The 23,103-nt window shown below is 51.2% G+C and overlaps 3 protein-coding genes and 1 pseudogene across 9 annotated transcripts in view; 2 read left to right on the top strand and 2 right to left on the bottom strand.

The window, feature by feature from the left end:
- Nucleotides 1-336: 336 nt before the first annotated feature.
- On the bottom strand, nt 337-744 carry LOC109255707 (cytochrome c-like; annotated as a pseudogene).
- Nucleotides 745-8,146: 7,402 nt separating this feature from the next.
- Nucleotides 8,147-22,737, top strand: ZNF219 (zinc finger protein 219). Of its 5 annotated transcripts, none has more exons than XM_019430573.2 (5): nt 8,147-8,268; nt 19,201-19,292; nt 19,585-20,992; nt 21,303-21,434; nt 21,658-22,737. In XM_019430573.2, the coding sequence occupies exons 2-5, from the start codon at nt 19,287-19,289 to the stop codon at nt 22,257-22,259; spliced, it is 2,148 nt and encodes a 715-aa protein (XP_019286118.1). In that variant the 5' UTR covers nt 8,147-8,268; nt 19,201-19,286; the 3' UTR covers nt 22,260-22,737. The 5 variants fall into 5 exon arrangements, with proteins under 5 accessions (XP_019286118.1, XP_019286120.1, XP_053745216.1 ...); XM_019430575.2 differs by lacking the exon at nt 8,147-8,268 and adding an exon at nt 13,834-13,960; XM_053889241.1 differs by lacking the exon at nt 8,147-8,268 and adding an exon at nt 14,070-14,458.
- On the bottom strand, nt 9,004-11,667 carry TMEM253 (transmembrane protein 253). Of its 3 annotated transcripts, none has more exons than XM_019430577.2 (8): nt 11,576-11,667; nt 11,313-11,456; nt 10,853-10,963; nt 10,704-10,760; nt 10,291-10,395; nt 10,026-10,172; nt 9,587-9,663; nt 9,004-9,502 (listed from the first exon to the last, which is right to left on the bottom strand). In XM_019430577.2, exons 2-8 carry the CDS (start codon nt 11,418-11,420, stop codon nt 9,460-9,462), a joined length of 648 nt encoding a protein of 215 aa, XP_019286122.1. In that variant the 5' UTR covers nt 11,421-11,456; nt 11,576-11,667; the 3' UTR covers nt 9,004-9,459. The 3 variants fall into 3 exon arrangements, with proteins under 3 accessions (XP_019286122.1, XP_019286121.1, XP_019286123.1); XM_019430576.2 differs by having other exon boundaries at nt 9,005-9,502; nt 10,291-10,401; XM_019430578.2 differs by lacking the exon at nt 10,291-10,395 and having other exon boundaries at nt 9,005-9,502.
- Nucleotides 17,084-23,103, top strand: part of NDRG2 (NDRG family member 2) — an 80,130-nt gene continuing 74,110 nt past the window's right edge. The window contains exon 1 of the mRNA XM_053889244.1: nt 17,084-17,158. Coding sequence (XP_053745219.1) covers nt 17,099-17,158 — 60 coding nt within the window. The 5' untranslated portion in view covers nt 17,084-17,098. The remainder of the gene's footprint in view (nt 17,159-23,103) is intronic.

The raw sequence follows: 23,103 nt of genomic DNA, 5'->3' as shown, positions 1-23,103 counted from the left end.
CTGATACAGTGAAGGGATTTCCTTAGTATTTAAATATATTAATATAATATAAATCTATTTTATATAAATCTAAATATAAAAATATAAATCTAAATATATACATTTGTATAAATCTAAATATAAAACCAATCTTCTATAAGTTTAAACATGGCATTTACCATCTCTGTGAAAAGCTGAACATTATTAATTAATTCCAATCTATTTTTCGAAGGGGAAAATGGGGACAGCACTTGCTGAACCAGAATTACTATCAAAGTTTAAAAAGCTGATCATATTCATTTAACCACAAACTAATCTTATTTAAATCAGGACTGTCCAAAAGAAATAGTCCATGATCTGAATTCTGGTGTATGAGATCAATTTAAATATGGTACACATAAAAAAAAGTCATGAGACATTTTTGTTTTGTAATAAATAAGGCAATCGCCAAATATTAATCCTTAGTAGCTTTTTTGAGATAAGCTATCAAGTCTGCTCTTTCCCCTGCCTTCTTAATGCCAGCGAAGATCATTTTTGTTCTAGAGTATACTTCCTGGGATTCTTCAAGTACTCTATCAGTGTCTCCTCTCCCCAGGTGACTCCTTTGTTCTTGTTGGCATCCGTGTAAGAAAATGCAGGGGCTTGACCTGTCTTTTGCCCAAATAAACCATGGAGATTTGGCCCAGTCTTGTGCTTGCCTCCCTTTTCCACAGTATAGCACTGAGCACATTTCTGAACAAAAATCTTCTTGCCCTTCTCAAAGTGACCCAATTTTTTTTTAACGTTTATTTATTTTTGACAGAGGGGAGAGAAAGAGAGTGAGAGTGGAAGAGGGGAAGAGAGAGAGGGAGACACAGAATCTGAAGCAGGCTCCAGCCTCTGAGCTGTCAGGCTCAGACCCTGGGCTTGAACTCATGAACTGTGAGCTCATGACCTTAGCCGAGGTCTGATGCTTAACCGACTGAGCACCCAGGTGCCCCTCAACATCACCCATTTTTAAATCACTCTTTGGTCGTGCATGAAATGAAGGTGCCTGCTCATAAACCATGGGCCCTGCTCTCTATTTATTTTTTATTTAAGTAATGTCTATGCCCAATGTGGGGCTTGAACTCAGAACCCTGGGATCAAGAGTCGCCAGCTCTACTGACTGAGCTAGACAGGAGCCCCCCCTACTAGTGTTCTAATTGTTTTGCCTTCTCAGTAATGTCTGCAACAAACAGCACTGACCCCCACCCTCCAGCCCATCACTGAGTCAATACTGTCATTGTCATCATCATCATCATATCATCATCATCCCTGGGCTAATCAAAAAGAAAACAGTGAGAGGCCGAGGGGCACCTGGGTGGCTCAGTCAGTTAGGTGTCTGACTCTTGATTTTGGCTCAGGTTGTGATCTCACAGTTTGTGAGATCGAGCCCCGAGTCAGGTCCCGAGCTGACAACATGGAGCCTGCTTGGGATTATCTCTCTCCCCATCTCTCTCTCTGTTCCCTCCCCATTTGTGTGTATGCTCTCTCTCTCTAAAAAAAAAAAAAAAAAAAAAAAAAAAATTAAAATTAAAAATAAATAAATAAAAGAGTGAGAGTAAGAGGGTGAAGTGCAAAGATAGGGTGGAAGTGTCTATCATACACATTAATAATTTTGTTTTAAATGTTAAGGCTGCATGCCAATGCCACCTTCCTCAGATTGCTGTCACTGAAGAGTGAAGGGAGAGGATGTGGGAGATGGCACTGGAAAGGCAGGCAGGGGCCAGGTCATAGGGGTCATTGTATCATTTATAAAACTTGAATTTGGTGCATCTGGGTGGCTCAGTGGGTTGAGCATCTGACTCTTGATTTTAGCTCAGGTCACAATCTCACAGTTTGTGGAATCGAGCCCCAAGTGGGGCTTTGCGCTGACAGTGAGGAGACTGCTTGGGATTCTCTGTTTCCCTCTCTCTCTGCCCCTCCCCCGTTTGCTCTCTCCTTCTCTCTCTCTCTCTCCAAATAAATAAATAAACATCTAAAAAAATAACAAAATAAAAAAACTTGGACTTGATCTTATAGGTGATGGGGACAACTGAAGGGCTTTTAAGCAGGGAAGCCATGTGGTCACATTTGTGTGGTTACATGGAAGATGTATGAGAAGGACAAGACTGGAGGCACAGAAACTTTATGAAGTTTTTCCTGTGGTCTAGGTGAAGAAGTGAGGGCCTAAGGTGGGGCAGTGGTGAAGGAGAGAACTGATTCAAGAGCAGGAGGAGAATCTATAGAACATGGGAGCATTTGGCCATAGGAAATGAGGGAGAAGAGTTTAGCATGCAGCTTGTGTAACCAAATGAAAATATCAGTTAAGACAGAAAATTCAGAGGAGGAATAAGAGGCGGACAGTGGGGGTAGGATTTCGGGCTTGGGATGTGCAATATGGCTCTTGTAGGCCTTTGTACGTCTCTTCTTTTTCAGTATAAGAATCTGGGTGAAGTTAGACATTAAGTTCTTGAAATCTTATATCTCTCTAAGGCATTGGTTTTCAAGGAGGAGGCTGTTTTGCTCCCCAGGAGACATTGGCAGTGTCTGAGACAGTTTCAATTGTCACAACTGGGGGAGAGGGGGGAGGGGTGCTATTGGTATCTAGTGGTTAGAGGTCAGGGCTGCTGCTAAGCATTCTACATTCCCCAGGACAGCCTTTCACAACAAAGAGCTATCTGGTCCAAATGTCAGTAGTCAGGGTTGATAAACTCTGTTCTAGAGACTAGAGGAATCTTTTACACCTTACTTTACAATTTTGCCCAGGGCCAGGCATTCAAATTAGAGAGGATGGATGTGTCAATTAAAAACATCACCATTGATGAAAAACCAAATCCTACTGTTGTAAAATAAATTAGAGGTCATCTGTTCTTTTTTTTTTTTTCATGTTTATTTATTTTTGAGAGAGAGAGAGAGAGAGACAGAGACAGAGCGTGAGTGGGGGAGGGGCAGAGAGAGAGGGAGACACAGAATAGAAGCAGGATCCAGGCTCTGAGCTGTCAGCACAGAGTCTGACGCAGGGCTTGAACTCAAGAACTGTGAGATCATAACCTGAGTCGAAGTTGGACGCTTAATTGTCTGAGCCACCCAGGCACCCCAAAGGTCATCTGTTCTAATCATTCAGTTGAGATATATATATATATATATATATATATATATATATATATATATATATTTTAATGTTTATTTATTTATTTTGAGAGAGAGAGCATGAGCAGGGGAGAGGGGCAGAGAGTGAGAGAGAATCCCAAGCAGGCTCCACACTTAGTGTGGAGCCCAACGCAAGGCTCAATCCCATGACCCAAAGCAGGCTCTGTGCTGACAGCAGAGAGCCCGATGAGGGGCTTGAACTCATGAGCCATGAGATCATGACCTAAGCCAAAGTCAAACGCTTAACCGACTGAGCCACCCAGGCATCCCCAAACAAGAAAACTTTATAAAGGCAAGGTAAAATAGCCAAGAATCAACAAGGAGAACTTATTAATTTTGGACAGAATATAGGAAAAGTTTCTAATAAAAATAAACCGAAGATTCAGATGATAAGTAGAATAAAAAATAACATGGAGTATAAAATAATGAAATAAGGCAGAAAAAATATACACAAAGGAAAAACAAAAGAAATGGAAGACAACTCCCATTAAGTAAATAGCATCTGAATTTTCAAGAGAAGCACTACACACGGATGGCTTAGTAGCAAGCCATCTAGTGTGAGGCCCTAAGAAATTATACAAGGAGGCCCTTCCCCCTGAATTTTTATACTGGGGGAAAGCTGATTAAAATAAACACCAAGGGTGTCCTCTTCCTCCTCCCCTTCTAGGGTTAGGGGTAATGGGGTTGTGGTACAATCAGGGCTCTCCATAGAAAGGTGAACATACAGAAAGTATACGGGAGGGGCTAACATGAGGGACAGTTCTACACATTTGCTTTAACAACTGGAAAGTTTTTAATACAGTATTATAGTGAAAAAAAAATAGCATCAACTAAAAGTGTTTTCTGCCTTTCCCCTCTTGCAGAGTCACTGCTCAGTCACAAGTAGCTCAGATTCCCTGTACCCTAGAGAGGGGCCTCTGATCAGTACAGGGCACAGATCCTGTCATGTTTATAGGAAACGTTACCTCACACCGACCGCCCTGCCTCTGTCCTGCTCAAACCCGTCAATCAACGTTTTTTTATTTATTTTTGGGACAGAGAGAGACAGAGCATGAACAGGGGAGGGGCAGAGAGAGAGGGAGACACAGAATCGGAAACAGGCTCCAGGCTCCGAGCCATCAGCCCAGAGCCTGACGCGGGGCTCGAACTCACAGACCGCGAGATCGTGACCTGGCTGAAGTCGGACGCTTAACCGACTGCGCCACCCAGGCGCCCCATCAAACCCGTCAATCAAATACCGAACTTGGAGGAGCATGGGCTGGGCAAGCCAAGATGAAGCGTGGACACAAAGCAACACCGAATGGGCCTAGCCAAGAAAAAGGAATCCAGAAACCCAACGGGGTAATCTCTCCTCCCTGAGATTAAGAACATCCCAGCCCTGGGATGGTAGAGGCAAGAGGCTGCGGATCATTCATCCGACCAGGCAGGCGAGGCGATCTCCCATTACTCCTGGGTAGTTGACGGTGGCTCAAGTCCAGCCCCGCAGAGCAGACACGGAGGCCTGCTGGGGTGAGGAGGACACGGAAGGGCCCTGCGCCTCCCGCCTGCTCGCCGCGTCCAGGTTCCCCGCCAGGCCGCGGTGCCTCGGCCCTGGTGGACCCGCTGCAGGGGAGGGATATGGGGAGCATCTCGCTGCTTGAAGAGGTTCTTTCTCCAACAGAGCCCCTGCTACACGCCATTACCTTGCGGGAAGGCTCTTTGTGAGACCTCGACCCGGGCAGCCAAGAGGCCACGAGATGGCAGCAGAGGACACAGCCCAGCACAGAAACCCTAAACTATTTGCAAAAGCAGGTATTTGATTTGGGAGATACCGTCTGTTGTCTATAATCTTGTATTCAAGGCCAGAAAAAAATGACTGAATTTCAAAGAAATGAGGGCAAAATTCATCAACACGGAGAATTTCTCAATCACCACAGAATTCAGCTGCATATGAAGCCACATGTGAATCGGTCATTTCTACAGTGCTTAAAGCAAGGGATAGGGGTCAAGGCCTTGAAAAACTGACGTCAGCAGGAACCTTGTCACAGTCACTTCTTTCTGTGAAGTTCCAATAGGCAGTAATTCAAGTAAAATATGAGTGACTTTCACAGAGGCTGCCAAAGTGATAAGGGTGATTGCTGGGAAGATTTGTAGCAAAGCAGAATGCTTTCCCGAAGCAGCCAGGACTCTGGAGACAAGCAGTGTGGGGGAGAATAATGAAGATCACAGGATGTCTCAGACCATCTTCATTCGCAGCTGGGAGAAGATAATGCATATGGAAGGGGCATTAGTAACACTGAGACTAAATCTCTGATCTTCTGACTTCTCACCTAATCATCTAATGCTCCTTCCATTCTAACCCCTCACCTGCCCCCAACACCAGTTGTTAAAACTAAAAATATCTCTAGACATTGGCAAATAACTCCTAGTGGGCAAAATTCCCCCTCCCTGAGAACTAATGCTGTAGAGAGATATTGATTTAAAAAAAAAAAAAAGAAAAAAAAGGTTAAGAACACAATGTCTCTCCAAGAGTCTTGAATTTCAGAAAAGACCTTGAAGGCCTACAAGAAGTGTATTGCACACCCAAAACCTGAATTCCCATCATATGTTTGAATAACAAGGAGACTAAAATTGAAAGACTCTAGGCTGAATCTGATCCTCAATTTGAAAAGAAAAATATTGTTCTCAACATTGAAAAAATTTAAAAAAATTTTTTAACGATTTATTTATTTATTTATTATATTATTTATGTCTCACACGAGAGACAGAGTGTGAGCGGGGAAGGGGCAGAGAGAGGAAACACAGAATCTGAAGCATGTTTCAGGCTGTCAACACAGAGTCCGACAGCGGGCTCGAGCCCACAAACTGTGAGATCGTGACCTGAGCCAAAGTCAGACACTTAACTGACTAAGCCACCCAGGTATCCCTAAAATATTTTTTTTAATGTTTATTTATTTTTGAGAGAGACAGAGAGACAGAGACAGAGAGAGAGCATGAACGGGGAGGGGCAGAGACAGAGGGAGACACAGAATTAGAAACAGGCTTCAGGCTCTGAGCTGTCAGCACAGAGTCCTATATAGGACTTGAACTCACGGACCGTGAGATCATGACCTGAGCTGAAGTTGGACGCTTAGCCGACTAAGCCACCCAGATGCCCCTCAACATTTTAAAATCAGAAGAGCTCACATTTAACAAGTTAGGATTTCTGACTTTTATAGGAAAATTGGAACTATGCCAGTACCAGGCCCACAGTCCCACATTTGCAATAATTGGGTAGAGTGGAGTAAGGGTAACTGAGGGTAACGTCTTTTTTTATTTTTGAGAGAGAGAGAGAGAGAGAGAGAGAGAGACGGGGCGGGGGGGTCGGGGTGGTAGGGTGTGAGAGAATCTGCTGACAGTGTGGAGCCTGAAGCTGGGCTCCATCTCATGAGCTGTGAGATCCTGACCTGAGCTGAAACAGAGTCCTATGCATAACCCACTGAGCCACCCAGGCGCCCCAGAGGGGAACATCTTGAAGTAGAATGTGTGCTCTCTGGTTTGCTACAGTTGCCACCAATCCTTGTTACCTCATACTCTATCTCTTTCACTCCTTTACACTACTCCATAACCCTGTAGGCAATTTATTTTCAGCCTCTGGAGTGCCTTGTAGTTTCAAAGTATTTTTCCATGTGTGATTTTATTTTAGCCTTGATATTCCAATAAGGCAGAGATGATAAATACTATGATTATAACCTCCATGTAAGCAAAATGTAGTTCCAAAAGGTTGACTTCCCAAAATGTACACAACAAAACCAGAATCTAAAGTTCCAGGCTCCCAGTCCTATTATTTTTTTGAAAAGTTTCTATGAAAAACTGCATTTAGGGGTGCCAAGCTGGCTCAGTGGATGGAGCATGCAACTCTTGATCTGGGGTCTCTGAGTTTGAGCCCCATGTTGGGTGTAGAGATTACTTAAAAAATAAAACAAAATCTTTAAAAAAAACAACTGCATTTAGTGGTTCATGTAAAAAAAAAATTAGAGGTTGATATAGGCATAATTGCTGGAATGGGTGAGTTCCATCTGCTAAGCTGCTCAAGAATCACCACAAATGATTTAACATTTTTCCTTTTAATGAAATATTTCTGCTTCACTTCTTCCAGACATTTGAAAAGATTGCCCTTCTAGCCCTCTTCAAGTTGGGTGTGGCTATAATGACTGGCTTTGGCCAATGGAGTGAAAGTGGTGTATGTCCTGTTGAGGCAAAAGCATTTAAGAGCCCATGAACAACTCATGCTTACTTCACTCGGGTGGGGGTGGGGGACTCTAAGTCTCATGGTAATTTAGGTAGGATCTCAAAATGGTGGTGCTCTAACAGCTTGGGTACCTTGAGTAACTTCTAAAGAGTAGAGCTCACTGCCAGACTACTCTAGACATGTACTGTGAGACCAACATTTGTGGTTGAAAGCCATTAAGACTTGGGCATTTTGGGAGTGCCTGGTTGGCTTAGTAGGGAAAGCATGTGACTCTTAATCTCAGGGTTGTGGGTTCAAGCCCACTCTGCTCACAGAGCTTACTTAAGGGAAGAAAAAAACTGGTGCATTGTTACCAAAGCCTAGCCTAACCTGACTGATAAGGTTCATTTGTACAGTGGTTGAGCTTCTCCAAGAACCAGAATTCCTAGACTTCTGATCCTATCACTAAAAGCTGTCGATCCTATCTGGAAGACACAGTGAATTGTTTTTGTTTTTTGGTTTTTTTTACCCCCAATTTCCTCATCCACCACCATCTTCTGACTTTGAAGAAAATAATTTTCGCAGTCTTGCACACATAAGCTCTGCATTATTGTGGCGGTTAGACTGGGAGGAGAAGGGGGAGGCCCAGATCTTGTTTTCTCCATTCAAGAGCCTAATTCCAGAACTGTCTCCACCCACTAGTACTCACACAACCTTGTCATAGGGCGACTATCACCACTCCCAAGGTGTCACAAACAGAAAGGAGCTCTGCCGCTGGCACCACTGCAATGTCAGGGCAAGGCAGCCAGGCTGCGCTCTTTCCTCACTGATGCCTGGGCTTGACTAAGTTCGGAGAAACAGCATTCTCTAGGGAAAGAAGCCTTCTCAAGTGGGAACAAAAATGAGTGTGAGGCGCACACCCATCCTGGGCACTATGTGAATTTGGGGTGAGTTCTCTTAGTACTCCAGCTGTAGTCAATTTCTAGTTTCTCTAGCGGCTGGTGCTACTGGGTCTCCCAGTTTTCCTGGGCTTTTCTCAAGCCCACTTGAGCTTGTCATCTTTGCACACGTGCGAAGGTCATAAACTGTGGGGGTTGAGCCCAACCAGAGCTTCAACAACCGGACGCTGCCGGGATCAAAGGTCGGCGGGGCTGCGAGAGGCTGAGCCTGCGCAGTCCCGCTCCCGCCTTGGAGAGAAAGGGTGGCAGCAACGCGGGCTCGTTACACCGGCGTGCTCGCAAGAGGCGGGAAAATTTTAGCTCGGGTCGCCGCGTCCTTTCCTCTTCTTGCCCCATCCACCCATCTGCCCCACGCGCCCGTCCTCGTCCGGCACTGGGGCCCGAAGGGAGGGGGACGAGAAGGGCCTTGGGCTTCTGACTCATCATCTCCAACCCCTTTCTCGCGCGCGCTCCAAGTCTCAGGACTCTGGATTTGGGCTCTATGGGAGGGGGCGCGGCGCCAGCATTTGGGGCACGCAGCTTTGCCGAGGGCCAGCTCCCAGCCCCAGCTCGTCCCCGAAGCTGCCAGAGGGAGGGCTGTGGACCCACAGTCAGCTCTCAGTTGCCGTGATTGGGGCGGCGGCGCCCCCGCGCAGGATAACCCGCCCGGCTCCTCCCTGCACCCAGGGCCAGTGGTCGCGTCCGAGGAAACTCTCGGCTAGGCCCCGACTTACAGCGCCTCGCGTCACTCAGCAGATGCACAGCGCCCCCATCCCGGAGGGAAGGCTCTTTATTTCCCATCAGGCCAGGGGGCAGAGGGGCATCCTGGGACTCGTAGTCTTTGTTAGAGTAGAAGGGACCGGGATCGAAAGAGAAAACTAAAGCCCGCGTGGATTGACTTCCAAGAGGCGCATACGGGAACCCGGGCTTGGAGTATGGGATTGTGAAATGTGGAAAGAAGAGAAATAAGTGAGATCAGACAGATGCGAAGCTGTATGGGGAGGCTATGGGTAAGGAGGGGAAGGATGGAAGGGAGAAGTGAGTACAGCTGAAAAGTTGGCTTAAGGATGTCCTGCAGGCGGGCAGCTTTTCAGGCTAGTGAGGTGAGGGAATACTCTGGTTTAGGTATAGCTTCCCCTAGCGAGGAAGGGAAGAGAAAGGGGCCGAGTCCGAATGAAATTGAAGGCACTCCACTGGACTTCATGTAGGTCTCAGAGGACTGACTCCATCTAGCTTCTGAGTTCTGTGGAGTGGGGACAGGAGGGTCTGGAAACTGCTCCTGACGGGTAGCAGAGCAGGACTTCTCTGCCTCCCCTCGCCAGCTCACTCATTTGTTCCATTTGCTGTGCTAGCCACCGTGGGGCCATTCTCCAAATCAGCAACTTCCTCCAACTCAGAGAGACCCTAAAAGCCAGATAGGTGTGAGGGGAGCAAACTGTAGGGGTGAGGAAGGGGGGAATCCCAGACAGAAACAACTTCCTCCTGTTCTTCCATTTTTTCTTGTTCCAATAGTCCTTCCTTTTAGGCAGCTTCCTAACGCTGTCCCACATTTCTAGTTCCAGGCATTTAGACGCCCAGCTCCCTCTTACCCACCACTATGAGAGAAACGTCTAAAACCAGAAAACCAGTTTCTGGCTACAACTCCTTCTCCCTCTCCACCTCCCACCAACCCCATGGTTTTCCCTTAAGTGCCACTGACCACAATAGCCAGTGAAAAAATCAGCTGCTAGCTAACTGCTCCATACTGTCCTCCAAGCCCTGAATACCTCCTGCAGCTCCTGGTAGTGCAGACTCTGGGTCCGGCAGCATCCTGGCTTCCTCTGGCTCAGCAGGAATAGAGAGTGTGCTGAGAGGAGCACTCCCCCTAAGGTGAAGGTCTCAGCGCTGAGCTCCACCACCAGCAAGCCAGCCAGCTGCAGGTAGACAGGGCTGAGAATGCTACAGGGGACCCAGCACCTGTTTGCTCTTGCCCCTTTCCCTCTCCATCTCCTCTTGCCTCCTCATCCTCCCACCTTCTTTATTCACCCATACCTGGGAGGGGGCAGTTGGGGCAGGCCCCAAGGCTGTCTTCATCACCTCGACCACCACCACGATGAAGCCCAAGATCAGATTGAAGATGTTGAGTATCATCATGGCCTGCACCTGCCAGTGAGCCAGCTCAGCTCTGCCCAGCCTAGGGGACTCATTGCAATCCCAAGCCCCACCTACAGCCTAGCCCCAAAACAAAACTTAGCTCCTATTCCTCCACCTCCAAACAGGGCCATCGGCCCTCTAACTTTCTTGCTTTCTCTCCTTTTAGGCCAGTCAGGGGCAGAGAGCTGACAGGATTAGTTAACATCTAGCCACTTCCTGGGCTGAGTCCTGCGTGTGTGTGTGTGTGTGTGTGTGTGTGTTTGGTGGGGGGCAGTGTTGGAGAACAGTGCTGTATTCTCTTCCCCTCTCACCTTCCAGAGGCGGGGTGATCTGCGCAGCTCAAGGGTAACCATCCCAGTGAGGAGACCCTGAATGTTGAGAAAGGCAAATGTTGAGCTCTGCCCTGTGAGGGAGGGGCTTCCAGGATCTTCCTTCCACCCTTCCTTGTGGTGGGTCTTACCAAAGCTCCAGGCACAAGTGGCAGCGCCGTGGCCATGTGACAAGCAGAATTCAGGCAGGCAACAGAGACAGCAAAGGGCATCACAGCCACAGCCAGCCATAGCTGGCTCACCTGGAGGCCGGACACAGGGGAGTTGAAGGGGATCCAGAGATCAGCAATTGGGAGGAATGCATGTTGGCAGAAAGTAGTCAACCAAGGACAAGTAAAGGAATGGGATATTATTTAATATTTTCTGCCTCCTGTCCAATTTTAGTTACTTACCTATGTGTTTTCCCCACATGATGGAAGCTAGTTAGAGATTAAGGGTCCTGCTTCATTGTTCTATGCCTTCTCCACCCTCCTCCCACTCAGAGCCTAGCACAGTTTCAGGCACATGGTGGGTGCTCCCTAAAAATGGACGGAATTGAATTGGGATACAAGTGGGCATGCTGAAGCTTGGGGTGGGGCAGCCTGGCCTCACCGCCAGCACCAAGAGGTGCCCACTCTGCCTGTGCCTTGCCCAGTGCTGTAGCTTTTCCAGACGAACACTGGGTCTCTCCTGTTCCCGCTGAGCAGGTCTCTCCTCCATGGCTCCCTTGACCACTGGAATTCAATGCTTCCTAGGCTGGGAGAAATGCATTATGGCACCTAGCAGGAGATAGCACATGCAGCAATATCTCTTTGAGCTGTCCCTCTGCCCACTTCCAATATCCAGGGAGTTGAGCCTCAGGGCCTCACACCTACCTAGTCTGAAGGAGCTACTCCAAGGAGATGGGGCCCAGCCTGGCCTGGAGCTCCTAGCAGGGTCTGGTAGCTTAGAGCAGACAATAAACTTGTGCTGGCAGAGACAGGCTGTCAGGGCTGGGTGTGGTGGGGCAAAGGTCCCCATGAAGGCCTAAGGATCCAGGGAGTGGCCATGGGCAAACCCAGCCTCAGTTCATTCCACAAGGCAGTTCATTCCTGCCTTGCTCTGTCCTTTCCTGTTGCCCCCCTCTCTGCCCATCCTGAGTCTTCTGATTGTTCACTTCATCCCCATGGACACTACCACCCTGGGCCTCAGTTTCCCCACATTTCCATCTAATCTTTCTCCTCCCCTTGTTTGGTTTTTGTTTGCTTGTTTGTTTGTTTGCTTCCTCTTCAAATTACTGGCTGTTTCTAGGGAAATCCCATATTACTGTCTAGTTTGGTCCCCTGTCATTACCACTTGCAGATTTGTCTCAAGACCAGGCAAGGTTTAATTCCCCTGCCTTCCTGTCTCTCACTTTCTGGACAGTTTCTCCTCTCTCCTTCCTTTCTTGAAGGATTTACTTTGGATTGGATACTAAGTAGATGGGGATCCCTACTTATAGTGGGGATTGTTTCTCAGTGTTAATTTGCAGCTAGATATGTATAAGATTGTCCCTAAATGGTCAGTTTTGGGAAGGACATCAATGAATATTTTTTTAAGTTAATTTTAAAATTTATTTATTTATTTTGAGAGAGAGAGTGTGCACAAGTGTGAGTGCAAGCCGGGGAGGGCAGAGAGAGAGAGGGAGGGAGAGAATCCCAAGCATGTTCCATGCTGTCAGAGTGGAGCCCAATGTGGGGCTCGATACCATGACCCTGGGATCATGACCTGAGCCAGAACCAAGAGTTGGACACTCAACGGACTGAGCCACCCAGGCACCCCTACTGATGAATATTTTTGAGAGACAGAAGTTGCCTTGCAGTCAGGTGCCTGGACTAGAATCTCAGCTCTGTCACTCCCAGCTGTGTGAACTTAGATACACTATTCTACCTATTTGAACCTTACTTTGTTCAACCTGAGTGATAAAAAGGGGGCTAATGATATGGCTATGAGAGATTGTTGACTCATGGAGGGTACTTAATAACCATCAGTGGTGTGACGAGGTCACACTGATGTGCCTGATGCCTGTATACTAAAAGCTTATTCAGAAGCTAAGTTGGGGGTGGGGGGCATTTATTTCTACAGTGAGAAGCAGAACCAGCTAGCCCCAAATATATACTCTATGGAGCAAAAATAGGAAAGACACATCTTGGTGCAGAGCCTGAGATCTGAAGAAAACTGAACCTATGTTCAAATCCCAGATCTACCAGGGTGACCTTGGGCAAATTACTTAATGTTTCCTTATCTATAAAGGGAAGTTAATAATACTGATCTCAATACAATACTCAAGGGGTTGCCTTGAGTATTAAAAGAAAATGCAACGAACTAGCTCAGCCCAGTACCTGGCACATAAGTGCTCAACAATTGTTAGTGGCTATTATCATTATTATTACTGATGGCAGAAGACTGGGCAGAAGAGTCCTGGGAGTTAGTACCAAGAGGCAGGGTCCTGGATGGCAAGCGGCCCTTTGAAAGCCACTTCTGCCCTGCTTAGTGCTGGTCCAACACTCATTGGAGCATTGTGTCCACTTTTCTTTCCTGTGGAGTGGGAATCACACTTAAAGGGATTTGGAGAAGTTGTGTGTCTACTCCCTCTTCAGTCCCCATGTGCATTAATTCTATTTGGTGGCAATGGCCTTACAGAATTTGAAATGTTAGGCTTGCTCTGATGATCCCTGAGCTGGTAGGCCAGTGGAAAGAGACGCTTCAGCTTCATTCTCCTTACCTGTATATGCAGACTGATTATATTTCAGAGTGTTATTGTAAGGATTCTACACTATTAAATATGTAAACAGGCATTCGGTAAATACTGATAAAATCTGAGTGTACTATTTACAAATTTGTAGCCCCCGTCTAGATTACAGTCTGCTCATGGGAGGGTATCACAACCCCCCTCATATGTTCATCCCCCACAGTGCTGAGCACAGTGCCTGGCACTTAGTAAGCAATCAGTAAATATTTGTTGTATTGAAGAGCCATTAAAGTGACTTAAGGAGTGGAAAAGAGAATTCGAGAGGAAGGAGCAGGAATTGTTTATCAAGAACAGAAAGGACCGAAGAGTAACTTTAATAATGTTTCTTATACGGCAGACATTAACTATCTCTATAATCGCCCCTCCTCCTCCTCCCCAAAAAGAGAGACAGAAATTGTAAGGGAGAGGCTTTGAGATAAAACCCCAGGAAGAACTTCCCGAGTCTGTGCATGTTGGGGCAGAAAGAGCGGCAGAGCCAACTCCTTCCCTGGTATGTCCGGGTTTAGGGTGGGAGGGGCAGTCCGGCTTGGAGGCTGGGGGAAGGACGAGATGACCTTTCAAAATCTCTTCCAGTCTCCCGTTGGAATCGTCTGTGCGTCCCACCCCCGCTCACTCCCTCCCTCCCTCCGACAGCGCCCCCAGTCTCCAAACTGCCCGCACCCCGCCCCTGGCGGCCGCCTCTCGCGGCTCCCGGGGTCCCCAGCTCCCTGTCCCCGGAGCCAGAGCCCCGCTCCCGCTCCCGCGCGGCTCCCAGCCCCGCCGCGCCGCCCCCCGCATGCTAATGGCCGGGCCGCCTCCCGCCGCACACAATGCGGGCCAGGGCCGGGGGCGGGGGACCGGGGAGGGGGCGGGGGCCGGGCCGGGGGCGGGGGGGCCGGGGCCCGGCGCATCTCCCCCGGCCCCACGTAACGCTGACGCCCGCGCCGCCGGCCCGCCGCCCGCCGCCGCCGCCGCCGCCGCCCGCTCCGCCGCCGCCCGCCCGGGGCTCGTGAGTAGCCGCTCCCCCCACTCCCGGCCCCCCCCCTCCGCCACCCGGCCCCCGCCCCCGGCCCCCTCCCCCCCACCCGGAGGGGGGGCCCGCTCCGCGCGCCCGGCTCGGAGCAGGTGCAGGGGGCGGGGGCGGGGGAGGGGCGCCGGCTCGGCCCCAAGCAAACTTCGCCCAGAGCTCCTGGGGGGGCGGGGTGGGGGCGGCGGCTTCGGAAGCCCGGAGAGCTGGGGGGCCTCGAGGAAGGGGGGGGGCCAGGTGGGGAAGACGGGAAAGCGGACACCAAAGGGGAAAGGCCAGCGTTGGGGGGGGCGCGCGGGCGTCTTTGTAGGGGCCCGAAGGCAGGGCGCGAGGGGCCTTGGGGGTGCAGGGCGGCTGAGCCGGGAGCCAGAGTGGATGAGCGCCCCCCGGCCCAGGTAGGGCTGATGGAAGAGGGGGAAGGGACCCAAACTCTCCCGGAGCGGGGGGTGGGGGAGGGGAGAGGATGGGGGGTGCTTCCCTCTCTGCGTCCCAAACAAAGTGTCACAAAGAGCTCGGCCGGCGGCAGCGGCGGAGGCGGCTGCAACTCAGCTTTTGTTCTCCCGGCCCGGGTAGCTGAGCCCTGGCCTCCCAGTCTCCCAACCCTGCCCCCCCCCCCCCCCCCATCATCCTTCTAGCTTATCTTCCCCGGGAGGGGACTGGGGTGCTGCTGGAAGAATCTCTTGTGCAGGATCACAGGTCCTGCCCTACTTGCCAACCTACTTCTGGGAGGGAGATTTTCCCAGAGGCTCTTTTGCCCACCCCCCCCACCCCCTAATCTGAGGACTGAGGCTCATATGGGTGCTAAGGCTCTGACCTTTCTAGGGTCAGCTCCAGGTAAGGGGACTTAGGGTTGGCTCCATGCCCCCTCCCCAAAATCAAGGTTCTCTAGAACTTTCAGAAGAGGGGTCAAGTTGGGACATGCCTCTGGAATAAGATTCACTGTGGTGGGGTGGCAGTAAGTCAGCAGGTGAACCTTCCTCTTGTCTCCTGCTGCACATTTGGAGTCAATGACTGAGGTGCCATGCCCCCAAATCAGGACCGTGAGGATGGAGGGAAGGAAGCTTTAGCAAGGACTCAGCGTAAAAGATGGGCATGCTGTGATGTGGGGTCAATTTAGAGGAATTCCCTGAGCAGTAAGGTTCAGAAGGCCATGGAGAGGAGACCATAAAAGTGAGCTACTGGCATGTGGTTGTGTGATAAAAGTGATCTTGACTCTAGACCCCCTAAGAAGCTCTCTTTCTTTCTAACGTCATCTAGTGTAGTGTTAATCATAATTGGTAGTGGACTTCAGAGGTGTAGAGTTCTCAACAGAGGGAAAAACATCAAGTATTAGAAATGAACAATGACCGAGGCTTAGTTACAACTATACCTCAGAAATCCTGAATTCTTGCCCCTTACACTCTGACTCTAAAAACTTTTGAACCACAGACTTGAAGGACAATCTTCTAGGTCCTTCAGTCAGCAGATGCTTCTATGTACCTGACCTTGTTTCTAAGACTCCTCTCACCAACCCTTCCATTCTTCCCTAACTCGGTTAAGGTTTGATGGTCCACATCCCCCTTCCCCACCAGCTTTCCTAGCACATAAAAATAATTGGCCTGTTACTTTAGAAGGAATTATGATCCCTAGCCCTAGCCCTATATCCGTGTAGAACCCAAATAAGGTCCAGATAACCCCTGATTCCCAGTGGGAGTGGAAAGTAGGTCAGTACTACTGTCTGGCCAAATCTCGTGGATGGTGTTTAGGGCTTGACTATAGAAAACTCTAATTATTGCTCACAGGCAAAACATGCATGATCTGTGTTCTAAGCCAGTTCATAGATCTTGGACCCTGTCAGTGCTGTCTCCTATTGAAAAACAAACAAACACAAACTCATGGGATCACGTGCCTGGGACCTCCTTTGGTGCGGAGATGATTCAGGAGGTCTTGACTGGGCCTAGGAAGGTGTCTAAGTGGGTTTTGTTTATTTGAGGCTACCCTCTGGGGTACCCTGTTTGGGAATTCACCTTCAATTTGGGCCTTCTTATGTATCACTTTTTTTTCTGACCTGGAAAATGCTATGTGCAAAGCAAGTCTTTGTTTTTGTTTTGTTTTGGAGAAGGAAACTTTGCCCTGTTCCTGCTCTACTTGCCTTATATATGAGGTCAGCCTCCCATGAGGTATTTTGCTTGCTGTCCTACAGGCAGTTTTAGGGGCCCTAGAATCTTCTCAGAATCAGAATATGTGCCCATAGGTTAGTCAGCTATGACCATGCAGTATTCCCAGCCTCCCCCCCCCTCCTCCCCCACCATCTGCTTCCTCTGAATATACCAGATTGGCTGTACACCAGGATGTTCTGGGAATCCCCAGGAGAGCAACAGAATGTGATGGACCCAAATACGATGCCTCAGTAACTCATTCCAGGATGTACAAACTGTAACTGTCAGGACACTCCTTATAGCTAATTAAAATTCTTCTAGTTACATCTATTTTCTATTACATTTATCTATTTTCAGTGACATCCAAAAGGCCAAAATAATCCCTCTGGTATCACTGTTCCCCCGGCCCGCTTCCCCATGGTTCCCAGATAGGAATTTTTAAAAATCCTCTAGCTTTTCTCAGTGCTTTATCTGTGGTGCTAAAATGGCAAATGTGGCCCTTCTAGCACTTCCTAGCTCTTTCTATGGTACTGAGGTGGCCAAAGTGGCTCCTCTGGTAGCCCACTGCACTCTCCATGGTACTGAAGGGATGACCATTTATTTCAACATCCCTCTGGGGTCCAGAAGAGTCCTGTGACTCAGAACCACAAATTTTCAAGCTGGAAGGGACCATCAGTATAAATTAGTTCAACCTTCTTGTTTTACAGATGAGTAAACTGGGAGGTTAAGTGATTTACTGAAGGTTGCAGGGCTATTAATAGTCAGACTGGACCCACAATAGCCTGTACTCTTTGGTCCTACTCTTTAATTCACCTTTCCTGAGACTACTCACTGAGTCTAGCTGGGCTCTTAGTCTCAGGAAAGGGGTTTATTTGGAGGATCCAGAAGATGACCATGGATGCTCTAATTTGGAACTACAGAAATGCAAATATTAAAGATGGTGGTGGAGGTTGTTTAGTGACCCTTGGATGAGGACACTTTGCCAGTCAACCTCCTGTTCATAAAATTCCCTTAACCCAGATTTCACATGTAACAGGTACCTGCCCCTTCATAGACTCTTATCACATTCATTAAATGTCAAAAATTAAAGAAGGCTTGGACCTCCAGAGGCTTTTCTCTTTGCTGATAAGCAGGGCTGACTCCTGGCCCAGTTCTCTTCTGTTAAAGATCCTTAAGCAAAGTAATGCTTGAGTCCTTTTCTTTCTCACTAACCCATTTCAGTTTCACAATGGCTATTGTAAGGAAGTTCTTTATATCTCAAATATTCTTTCTATCTCAGGCAAGAAAAATAGGTTAGGTCTACATTCATCTGGCCTTGACCAGACACAATTCTATATGTAAGTAGGAAGTTAGGCTGGCTGACTTCTGGTTGTCCTCTCAGGCCTATTTCTATGAATGTTAATTCTGGGGTTGTTTCTAAGTCCTAATGCTAACCTCTGCAGCTTAGAATCAGGAGAGCCCTCCTCCCCGCCCCCCCCCCCCCCCCCCCCAATCTTCTCAGTGCTCTTCTCCTTCCTCAGAACTGGAGCTCTGCACATCCCAGGCCCAGGGAATTTCAGCCTGGAGAATTTTAACCCTTTCCTGCTCAGAGCATGTGCTGAGCCCCTATCTGTGCAGATGGCCCAGCCCCGCCCCCCGTCCCTCACTCCAGCCTCTTGAGCTCAGAGCCAGTGTAATCCTCCTCTTGTGTGAGGGAGCCTCTCCCCTGCAGAGAGGAGGAAAGCCTGCCTCGGAACAGCCCTGGACAAAGGGGCTGAGATGCCCCATCAAACTGCAGGCTCCAAGGTTTGAAACACGGGGATGAATCCTATCCGGTATTTGCAGTTTTTAACCCCTTCCCCAGGCCAGCAGAGCCCCTTAACTTCCACTCCTCCCCCAACTCTCTCTTCATTCCCTCTCCCTCTGGCTCTCTCCCCCTTCATGCCCCTCCCCCTCTGTCTGTCTCCAGACTCTCTGCTGCTGGGAGGTGTTTCTCTCCCATGCATGAATGAGTCTCTGTAATGAATGGAAATGAATGGATCAGGAATCCAGGCGGAGGGAGGGAGAATGAGGGGGAAAAGACAGAAAGACAGGATAAGGGCAGAAGGAAGGACTGTGGAGTATGGAAGGTTGTTTGGCTGGCTGGTCAGTTAGGGGTCTGAGAGCAACTAGTCCCACTTGGATAACTGGGGAGCATGGCAGGCCCACCCCATTTGCTCATCAAGCTGTATAGCCTGACTTAAATGAGAGAGGGGTGTATTGTGATGGTTTCCACCACCAGGGGGTGGTGATGGTGGTGGTAGTTGTTGTTGTTGGTGGTGGTGGTTAGTGGCAGAGGTGGTGGTGGTGGTGGTGGTTTGGACTAAGCCATGTAAAATGAATAATTTGGGGGAAGACAGCTGGGTTATCAGGGAGCCTGTGGGCTGGGCAAATCAAGGAGTACAAGTTTTGAAGACAGTAGTCCCCTCCTGTCTCAGGATACAAGGAAGGAGAATGAAGGGATAGGTTTCAGCTAAGAGTGCTAAGAGTATGGGGTTGGGGGTGCCTCTTTCCACTGCTGAAAACCAGGGCTCATCTTTTCCTCCAAATCTGTCTCCCTTGCTTTAGCTCTTCAGCACCTGTTGCCTTCACTAGCAGCTTTTCCTCCTCCTCTTCCCTGCACTCCCAAGAACCAAAGAATGTGAAGGGGGTCCATGGAGGTGAGTGAAGAAGCTCTGGCTTGAACCTGCAAGTACTTACAACTATACTCCTCCCCCTCCCTGTTTCTCTCTCTCTCTGACTTCCCATTATTAGAAGTTATGTCTGTGGCCCCAACAGCTCAATTCCCATTCACATCCCACCTCCCCCACGGTGAGTGGGAAGGGCACTTGGTGTTCTTGATTCAGGCCCCAACCCACCCTCCCTCGGGTGTTCTTCTGGCCTTCTGCGCCCTTGCTTTTCCCACAGCTCTCCCTTCTCCACCCCTTGCACTGTTACCATCTTTTTTCACAGGGCTCACGTCCCCGTGCCCCGGGCGGCCACTTAGCGCCCTCGCCGCCAGCATTCGACGGCGAACTGGATCTGCAGCGCTACTCCAACGGGCCAGGCGTGAGCGCCGGGTCTCCAGGGATGGGAGCAGTGGGCTGGTCCGAGAGTCGCGCAGGCGAAAGGCGCTTCCCCTGCCCTGTATGCGGGAAGCGCTTCCGCTTCAACTCTATCCTGGCTTTGCACCTGCGGGCGCACCCGGGCGCCCAGGCCTTCCAGTGCCCGCACTGTGGCCACCGCGCAGCGCAGCGGGCCCTGCTGCGCTCGCACCTGCGCACGCACCAGCCCGAGCGCCCGCGTAGCCCGGCCGCACGCCTGTTGCTGGAGTTGGAGGAGCGCGCGCTACTGCGCGAGGCCCGGCTGGGGAGAGCCCGAAGTTCAGGGGGCATGCAGTCCACCCCTGCCACCGAAGGCCTGGCGCGGCCCCAGGCTCCTTCGTCGTCCACTTTCCGTTGCCCTTTCTGCAAAGGCAAGTTTCGCACCGCGGCGGAGCGCGAACGCCACCTGCACATCCTGCACAGGCCCTGGAAGTGCGGCCTGTGCAGTTTTGGCTCCAGCCAGGAGGAGGAGCTGCTGCATCACAGCCTGACGGCCCACGGAGCTCCTGAGCGCCCCCTGGCGGCCTCCTCGGCTGCGCCCCAGCCTCAGCCTCCACCCCAACCTGAACCCAGATCGGTCCCAGAGTCTGAGCCGGAGCCCGAACGTGAGGCAGCTCCCGCCCCCGCTCCTGCTGCTCCCGAGGACCCCCCAGCACCCCCGGAGTTCCGCTGTCAAGTGTGTGGCCAGAGCTTTACGCAGTCCTGGTTTCTCAAGGGCCACATGCGCAAGCACAAGGCCTCCTTCGATCACGCGTGTCCCGTGTGTGGCCGCTGCTTCAAGGAGCCCTGGTTCCTTAAGAACCACATGAAGGTGCACGCCAGCAAGCTGGGCCCGTTGCGTGCCCCGGGTCCTGGTTCCGGGGCGGCCCGGGCCCCTCAGCCTCCTGACCTGGGCCTGCTGGCCTATGAGCCACTGGGCCCCGCGCTCCTCTTGGCCCCAGCACCCACTCCGGCAGAGCGCCGTGAGCCTCCGAGTCTCCTGGGCTATCTGAGCCTTCGAGCTGGCGAGGCCCGGCCCAATGGTGAGGGCGCTGAGCCTGGGGCTGGCCGCAGCTTCGGAGGCTTCCGCCCACTGCCCTCCACTCTCCCGGCCCGGGCTCGCCGGCATCGCGCCGAGGAGCCAGAGGAGGAAGAGGAGGTGGTGGAGGCGGAGGAGGAGACCTGGGCCCGGAGCAGGGCGTTGGGCCCTCTGGCTTCACTGCATCCCCGCCCAGGCGAGGGGCCAGGGCACTCTGCGCCTGCCGCGGGGACCCAAGCAAGGTCCACCGCCACGCAGGGTATGTAAGGGGTCTTTTCTCTCCAAGGTTTCCACACCCTGGGCCCACTCTGATGCCACCACTGCCCTCCTGTCCCCTCCTTTTAAAAAGACCTGTCTCTTAATTCTCCATTTTTTTTCCGCTCCTGGAGGCCACTTTTCACAGGCACAGCACCACTCACAACAAATCCACCCCCTCAGGTTCCCTCAAATGTACTGTTTGCTTCTGGGCCTGGAGGGGAAGGAATCCTAAAGGGTGGGTGTGGGAACGCATGGCCCTGATAGGGTTAGGGCAAAGGGCCATTCTGACTTCCTTAATGTGTGTATTGCAGAAGAGAATGGGCTGTTAGTTGGAGGGTCCCGGCCTGAAGGGGGCCGGGGAGCCACAGGAAAGGATTGCCCCTTCTGTGGAAAATCTTTCCGCTCAGCGCATCACCTTAAAGTGCACCTGCGAGTGCACACAGGTGAGGGGACCAGTCTCTGGGGTGGGGAGGGAATTGGAGGGCAGGAAGAGAGATGAGAGGGGTACCAGATCCGGATTGCTGCTTTGTTAAATCAGAGGGGGTGGGGTGGCAGTGTTTTTTTTTTTTTTTCTTCTGGTCCAGAGGGGTCTGTATCTAGAGCGAAATGTGGGTGGGGGTGAACGGTGATTGTGCCTCTGTGACCCTGTCCCACCCGTTTCTCCAGGCGAGCGCCCCTACAAGTGTCCGCACTGCGACTACGCGGGCACCCAATCCGGCTCGCTCAAGTATCACCTGCAGCGCCACCACCGAGAGCAGAGAAGCGGAGCAGGCCCCGGACCGCCCCCGGAGCCACCGCCCCCTTCCCAGCGGGGTTCCGCACAGCCGTCGGGAGCCAAGACGGCTCCGCAGCCTGCGACCTGGGTGGAGGGCGCGGCGAACCCCCGGCCCCCTTCGAGCGCTGCGCCGGGGTCCCGTCGGAAGCCTGCCAGCCCTGGGAGGACCCTGCGCAACGGGCGAGGCGGTGAGGCCGAACCCCTGGACCTGTCCCTGCGGGCGGGGCCAGGAGGCGAGGCTGGGCCGGGGGGTGCCCTCCACCGATGCCTCTTCTGCCCCTTCGCCACTGGAGCGCCTGAGCTCATGGCCTTGCACCTGCAAGTGCACCACAGCCGCAGGGCTCGGGGCCGCAGGCCGCCCCAGGCCGATGCGTCCCCGTCCTACACCCCTGTACAGTCGGGAGAGACCCCTCCCAGTCCTCCGCAGGAAGGGGAGGAGGGCCCCGGGCTGTCGAGATCAGGAGAGGCGGGGCTGGGGGGACAGGAACGGTAGGGAGCCCTCTTAGGGGCGGTTAGCTTAGTGAGCTTACCCCGCGGGAGCGGGGGAGCGCTAGAGGTAGTTGGGTAGAGCAGCCAGCAGGGGGCAGCGTGGGACCCATATCCCAGCCCCAGGCGGACCAGAGGTGGAGGGGGTGGAGGGCGTAGGAGGGTGGGCGGGCGCTACCCACCCAGCCCAGGGGAGTCACAGTGCCTTAGAAGTGGCAGGGGTGAGGATCAAAGAACGGGGTCCCAGGGCTGGCAGAAGGCTGTGTCCCTGTTGAGGAGCCGCTCTGCCAGTCTTTGCTGGTCCATAGGCGTGAGAGTTTATTTTTGTACAATGGGTGGGGGTGGGGGGCACTGTACCCTTCTAGCCCCTTCAGGGGCCCTGTAGACGTCGCTATTTTTGGTACGATTACTGTCATCCCTGTCGCAGAGTTGTGTCCCCAATAAACAGGTGTCTTGAGGCACAGGGCACTGTGTCTGTCTGCCTATGTCCTGTCCTCCTTCAGCCATTTTGTTCAGAAATAATTCACTTCAGGCACTTAGTAATCACACCCAAAGAGCTTAATGAGAAATGAGGAATCTTGGGCTTTACCCTCAGACTTTTGGCTTCAGCAGCTCTGGGGCAGGGCCAGGAATTAGCATTTAACAAGTAGCCTAGGAGATTCTCATGCACTGTGGTCTAAGGACCTCATTTTGAGAACCGCTGGACTGTGCTGGATCCCAGCTTGACTGTGACCAGCTCAGCCTCAAGAAGTAGGTGCAGTGAGAGAGGAGAAACTTCAAAGGGTGCACTAAGCCTCTAGGCGCCACTGTGAAGAAGCACATTCTCCTACACCCAGGGTCTGTATGGGTAC

This window comes from Panthera pardus, unplaced genomic scaffold (genome assembly GCF_024362965.1).
Source record: "Panthera pardus isolate Hobbes unplaced genomic scaffold, ASM2436296v1 HiC_scaffold_24, whole genome shotgun sequence".
Classification (NCBI taxonomy): domain Eukaryota; kingdom Metazoa; phylum Chordata; class Mammalia; order Carnivora; family Felidae; genus Panthera; species Panthera pardus.
This window is presented reverse-complemented; position numbering and strand designations above follow the sequence as displayed.